We start from the raw sequence: 6,596 nt of genomic DNA on the forward strand, positions 1-6,596 counted from the left end.
CGTAACTCACAGCGACGATTTATGCACGATAAATACAAGCGGTCATACGGCGTCCTCTGCAAAACTATTTAGCCCGATCAGTTGCAAAGGGCAGTCCTCGACGTGACGTTCGCAGAGCAGCGGATCCTCGTGCCAAGTGCCGTTATTAATATACGACCTGCAAGCAACGGGCAATTAACGATACTGCGCCGTGTACGATTGATACTGTTAACGCTAACCGGCACCAACCCCGTGAGTAGCTTCAGTATCTTCCTTATAACGCCGTCCTGTCCCTCCGTGTATTGCGATACCTGACAGATGCTCTTCAGTAAGCAGGAGCGACCGTTGAAGCCGTGACTGAAACATTATGCCCACTCGATCGATTTGTCAAACATCTACGAAGCACGTGTTATCAAGGTGAAACGGGAAGTACTAATCACGGGAGTCTTGGAATGCGCAAATACCTTAGAATCTGAAACCCTTCGTGAGCTGAAATTTCGTTCTTTAATCGATCATTCTCAATCCTTTTCAACAGATCGGAAAAAAATGCTGCATTCAAATAAATAATTACTCCAGTAGTTCCGAGCGAAATTTTCACTTAGCTTAGATAAATTTTACTTGGTTTAAGTAAATATTACTTAAATGTAATCAAAAAGTGTTAAATTCAAATAACGTTTACTTAATCCAAGTAAAAATTGTTCCAGAACTATCGGAGCAATGATTTACTTGAATAGTTTTTTCAGTGCCCTTTAGAATATATATATATAATATTTTTATACACATATAAAGATATCTTATATTTAACAACTGTAATAATAAAAGTAATAACAATATGCAATTAATAATAATATTAATTATCCATTCTTAACCTTTTAAGCCGGCGTATCCTTCAGTACGTATAAATATTCTTATATGCATACGAAAATATCTATTTCTACACTTTATATATAAATATTCTATATTTAATAACTCTAAAAATACAAATATTTTTTAATCGATCTCTTTCATTCCATTCGATTGATCTGTCGCCGAATGGGGGCGTTTTGAAAACTATCTCATAGTTTACTCATCTCGAAGCGAAAACTGAACTTTTATCTTTTTCTAATTTTCCATAACAAATTTTTTCTTGCCGAGGCCACCTTTGAAAACTTTTGGAATGCCACTTACACCCATCTGACGTCCCTCTATTATAAAATAACTCCAAATTAATCATTCATCCGTTAATCATTTTATTCCTCAATCATCAAGGCACCAATAAAATCGATCATTTCTAGATCCGGAAATCTCCCGGATAAAAAGACCGAAGACACGGACGTTGATTCCCGTTTCTCCGCGATTGCGTGTCCTCAGATGTTTGCGCGAGGCGTGCCGATCGATTTCCAAGAGGATGTTTCGGCATGTCAAGTTGTTAGAAGGACACCGACGCGTAAGTCAATTCCTTCGATTGCGCCTGAAAAGCTGCGAGCAAAGACCACCGCGGAAGTCAACGTGCACCGGCGCCGTTGCTCCACTGGCTACTATCCGATTTCGCTGCCGGCGGCGGAAGTCTTCGGTTAGCCAGCCAGAAATCCACCCGAGCTACCCCACGTTTTAGCCAGCCGAGCGACTCCGCCGCCACCCTCCGTCCCACCCGACCACTCCTCCTCCCTCGCACCTCGTCCTCTAACGCGACACACCTCGACATTTTACCAACACCTTTCCCGTTCCCCCGCGATTTCCAGTCCGCGAGCCTGCATTATGCAGGGACTATTGCAGTATTTATTACCTTTCATATACGAGCTCGGCGTGCTCGCGGATGTCGGAGACAGACCGGACGATCCGTAGCCCGCCGGTCGGCAATTCCCATGCCGCCTTGAAGCCCGCCGCTTGCGCGAAGATGCGGGTGTAAGGGAACGAGTTTATCTTGTAGTTCAGCCGATACTGGAAGAAGATCGTTCATCCGTCGTGATAAACCGTAACGGGGAATCGGGTCGCGCGCTTGCTGAACTCCGCAAACGATGCGACAAATTCCGTAGGGAAAGAGAGAGATACGTTTATTCCAGCTCGAAGACTTCAGCCCTCTGAGAGAATATAAGTGGAAGTGTACATAGTAACGCGAGTAGTGGTTCTGAAACATCTACAGGGTGTCCGGGAAGTTTCGACGCCGAGCGGCCGTGTGCAGGTGGAAACGGGTTAAACCGAGCGGAGAAGTTCTATCATTTTGCAAACAACCACGCGAAATTGTCAAAGGTGACAGTCGGTGACAGAAATTGAGTCGAGAGAGAATGACAGGGTAGAATCAAAATCGCATAGCCGGTCGCAAAAAGGTCGCAACACTTTTTTACAAGTTTCAGAACGCGTCTCGTTCCCCGATAGGGGAATTTGGCTTCTACTCATTCTTAGGAGATACAATTTCTTATCGGATACGAGACGGGTTGCGAAATTCATCGAGACAAAAATATCGCAATCTTTTTGTGACTGAGACAATAAGTATACATTACGTCGACTGTCACTTTTTTTTTCTCGACTTCCTGTACGTTTAGGGGTAGCGCGAGGAGGTTCCGATGTTTGATCGCTCTCGCTCCTGCAGTTGAAAACTCGAGCGCCAGTGGCTGTTCCATGTAGAGATGGCGAGAAGAGAGAGAGAGAGCAAATCTTCAGCGGGCGAGTTCCTCGAAATATCCGAAATCATAACTCCGTATCGGGAGGAGAGGGGAGAGGGGGGTGATCGGCTCGGCGAATATATATGTACGAAATCGCCGTAATCTCCGTAGGAAAACTTTCCCGAATCTCCAATCAGCCGTTCGATCCCTCGCGCGACGGAGGGACGGGGAATCGCTCCGGGACGATTCTCCCGGTTTTATCCGAATTACCGGCGGTGAATTATTCGCCGCCATCCCGCGCAAAAATATTCCCGCTCGCACATTCTAACGTTACCGCGGCTGTTCCGCCGCGCCGCGCGGAGAAAAAAGAAGGAGCGCGCACGGCCATATTATTTTTCTCCCCCGCGTTCACAAGGATCTCTCTCCCCTTCTCTCTCTCTCTCTCTCTCGCTCTCTTGCTCGCTCCTCGTGATTTTATCTTTATGTTCGCTCATAAATAACGAGACACTTATCGTAAAATTCTCCGCGCCGCGATTCTTACGAGAGTTATTCTCTCATTATCCGCGCCCAAGCAATACAGCGAGAACCTTCCGCACCACTTATCGATCCTCCATAAATAAAGTTCTCCGGCATCAATTTGTATGCATTCCCAGGGAGGACGCGTTACCCGGGGGAAAAATCTTCGAGAGGTCGCCGGAGATTTCGCAAGTTCCAATGGCGCGACGCGCCACGCCGCGTCTCACACGCTTCCGTTTCCCTCGCGTTCCACCGCGTTCTAACGATCGAGACGCCGCTCAGAATTAAACATTCACGAGGATCACACGAAGTTCACGGGGCAAAGATTTCGCCGAGGTCCGAGTTCCAATGGGGCAATTATTTGCGACGATGAGAAAAGAGAGATTGTTAATGCACAGGTATCCCAGGCGGAAACTTCGTTTTTCGTTTAAGCCGAATGCCGAGTTTGGTAACGCAAGTTTGGCGCATTCGCGGCTGTCGAACACGATCATTACCCGGCAATAAAAAGTCCGTTCGAATACCTTGCGTTCGGCCTTTAATTGGCCAGGTGTGTTCTACGACTCGACGCGCCTGAGAGCCGTTAAGATGGAAGAATTATCGCCGAAATATGGAATTTATCCGCTGCGAATATCGACTGCGCACTTGGCCGAAAGTCCCCGAAGAATTCACGACTGAAAGTTCCCTAGGGTGTAAGGACACCTGACGATCGACATCCCTCCCCCGTCCTCCTTCTTTTTTTCTCTCTCTCTCTCTTTCTCCACCTGGTGAGTCCACTTGCACGGCTTACGACGGTTGAATCGCTCGATTTCCGGCGTTTTCTTGCCGCGGCGAGGATAGAGTGGCGAGGCAGGTGGTGCGCACAGTTCCCGCTGGTACCTATTAAACTGCGGATCGCCCTGGGTATCGCCCCCTCCTCCCCCCCCCCCGTTCCCGTCTTCCGAGTCCCGTGTAAATGCGACAGAGGGTGGCGTCTGGCCTGGATCTGGCAAGCCGTTTGTCAGAGACGCGCTGCAGCGCCCACCTTACCTCCTTACAGCCACCTCTGTTTCTTAGTGGCTGAAAATACGTTAAGGCGATCGGATTTATGCGCGGCTCGAAGGCATCTTCCTCCCCTTCCTCGTGCTCCTCTTCGTCGCCGTCGCCCGCTCGCCCCCAAGTTGCCGCGACGAAATACATACACGCGAGTGTGCATCGCGCCGCCGTATGCTGCATAATTTTCCGCCGGTGCTCCCTGCAGCTTCGAAAACGCGTCCTCGAACTCGCGCGGCAGGCAGAGCGAAGATGAAGTGCTCGGCAAGCGCGCGCCCCTCCTTCGCGTGACGTCGAGAGGGTCGTCTTTTCGAATTAATTAAATAAATAAATATATATATATATATATATATATATATGTATACAGGGTGTCTGACAGGTATTAACATGTACGCATAAGTAAGCCATATCGAGTTGAACGGGAAAATCTACTGTCATTCTGAAAATGTATTATTCGAGAGCTGGTAGAGAAATGTATTATTTAAGGCTGGGCCTGGAATGTGTAGTCGAGCGGAACGCAACACTTGCCGTTGCCAGAAGACCGTGCAATCAACAATGGAGTCCTGGATGTAAATAGAGAAGCGTTCAGCGGGGAAAACAGTTTTGCGAAATTACTTTGAAAAAAGAATCCTCACTTAGGTTAATTATTGAGGTCAGCCTCTCGCAACCTTTCTTTCTTACGCATCTTCCTTCTCTCGCTTCTTTACTCACCTACGGTGAACAACAGCATAGAGAGAAAAGAAACGACCAACTTTCGACATATCGAGTTCGATGTCTTCTCTATTCGCATCTAGGATTCTACTCAGACTCTTGCCGTCTTGGATAAGCTGCCACTTCCTGCACACTCATTCGCTGGTATTGTTTAATTAATTCCTTAGTAACTATTGCGAACTTTGCAAAATGGCGGAGGACTTTTCTGTTCAGTTTGATACGTTCTATCAGCACACCACCATTTAGGTCATTAATTGTTAGGCACCCTATATATATATATATATGTATATGTACACGTACATATATATATACGCAGCTTGCAACTATGAGAAGATAAATACCGTACGTTTCCATGCGCGACGCTGTGTGCAGATACAACGAGACAACGTTGATTCATGAATATTGATCCTAAATTCCCCTCCCCTCCCGCAGGTCGGATAATGCACAGGGTAAACGCGGCGCGTATCATCGATATTGCGGTGCACTTCGTCGTAAGTGCACTGGATCATCACGAGTTGCATAATTCTTCCGCGGTACGGGTTAGTCGAAAATGGAGTGCGCGGTCTCACGGACACCTGCTACTTTCACGGGAGGGCACCAGGACTGCTGCGAGGACTCTGCGTATTCTTTTTCGCTCGCGCTGATGTTACCCGCTCGCAAGAATCGGTGCAATCGCGTACACCGGGTCGTACACGCTGCGGCCCGAATATGCAAAGTATCGCTCAATATTTAGACGATCGGACGCGGAGAACGGTGGAAATTTCGATTGTAAATTCCGGATTTGAGATTTCGATCGTCGGTTCGCGAGATTTCGATTTCAGCGTTCCGGGATTCGAGAGGACCTCCTTGTTCTTCTTATTCTTTTTCTTTCCAGGTTATCGTCGCGATATTCCGATATTGCTGTACTCCGTGTCTCTTCTCCCCTCCCTCCCTCCCCCCTCCTTCTCCTTACTCCTTTTTCATTCTACTAATCCTGCTTATTACTTAATTTTACTTTGTCTTTGTTGTTAATTTTTTTTTGTTTTTCATTACATTCACTGCGAAGCATCGATACAAACTTAATTGACAACATTCGAATCTGATTGCACAAAATTTGTATTAATTCTCTCCCTCTTCCTCTTTCACCTCTCTTTCTCTCTCTCCTTCACTTCTCTCTCTCTCTATCTCTTTCTCTTCCTCTCTGTCTCTCCCTCTTTCTTTTTCTCTACTTCTCACTTCTTCTCCCCTCCCCTCTCTCTTTCTCTCCCTCTCTCTCTCTCTCTCTTTCTTTACCCACTTCTTTCTCTCTTAACGAAATTGTTTTCTGTGCGCTCGGGGCGACCGAATGTCTTTCGTAATAAATTCTCATCGGGCCGGCTCGCGCCTCCTCGTTCGCGCGATGCTCCGCGCCGGAAGACGGACGGAGCGTTTAGCTTCATACGGTATTAATGCGGCGCGCTACACCGTGTTTCAAAATACCGCTCCAGCATCCGCGGCTTCGTGCCTTTTAAACCGAAAATACGGGCAGCTCCGATCGGTTTACATTAGAGCCGGTCTCGTGTACATATGGCGCATAAATTCTCCTCTCGCACCGCAGCGGCACGCCAGACGCTGCATAAACAGCGCCGCTATGCACCGCCATGGATACGGGATGTTATCCAACATTGATTCTTGCGGCTTTTTACGGCCTGTTTCAACGAGAAATCCATTTACCTGACATCGACGCGTCCGCGTGCTCCGATCCTGCCGAAATCGCGAGTACTGTTTTTTACTTCTCTTCCCCCCCCCCCCCCCCCCCCC

The 6,596-nt window shown here is 47.6% G+C and overlaps 1 protein-coding gene across 2 annotated transcripts in view; it reads right to left on the bottom strand.

Moving 5' to 3' along the window:
- The window catches only part of LOC106742314, a 9,275-nt gene continuing 2,679 nt past the window's right edge, over positions 1-6,596 (bottom strand). The window contains exons 2-4 of one of the 2 annotated variants that reach the window (XM_014615158.1): positions 1,745-1,899; positions 229-336; positions 1-157 (exon numbers count right to left, since the gene is read on the bottom strand). In XM_014615158.1, coding sequence (XP_014470644.1) covers positions 43-157; positions 229-336; positions 1,745-1,899 — 378 coding nt within the window. In that variant the 3' untranslated portion in view covers positions 1-42. Of the gene's footprint in view, positions 158-228; positions 337-1,744; positions 1,900-6,596 lie in introns of those variants that run through there. The other variant, XR_001374258.1, reaches the window with a different exon arrangement.

The sequence above is a fragment of the Dinoponera quadriceps genome, unplaced genomic scaffold (genome assembly GCF_001313825.1).
Source record: "Dinoponera quadriceps isolate SergipeBrazil2010 unplaced genomic scaffold, ASM131382v1 scaffold3, whole genome shotgun sequence".
NCBI classification, from domain to species: Eukaryota; Metazoa; Arthropoda; class Insecta; order Hymenoptera; family Formicidae; genus Dinoponera; species Dinoponera quadriceps.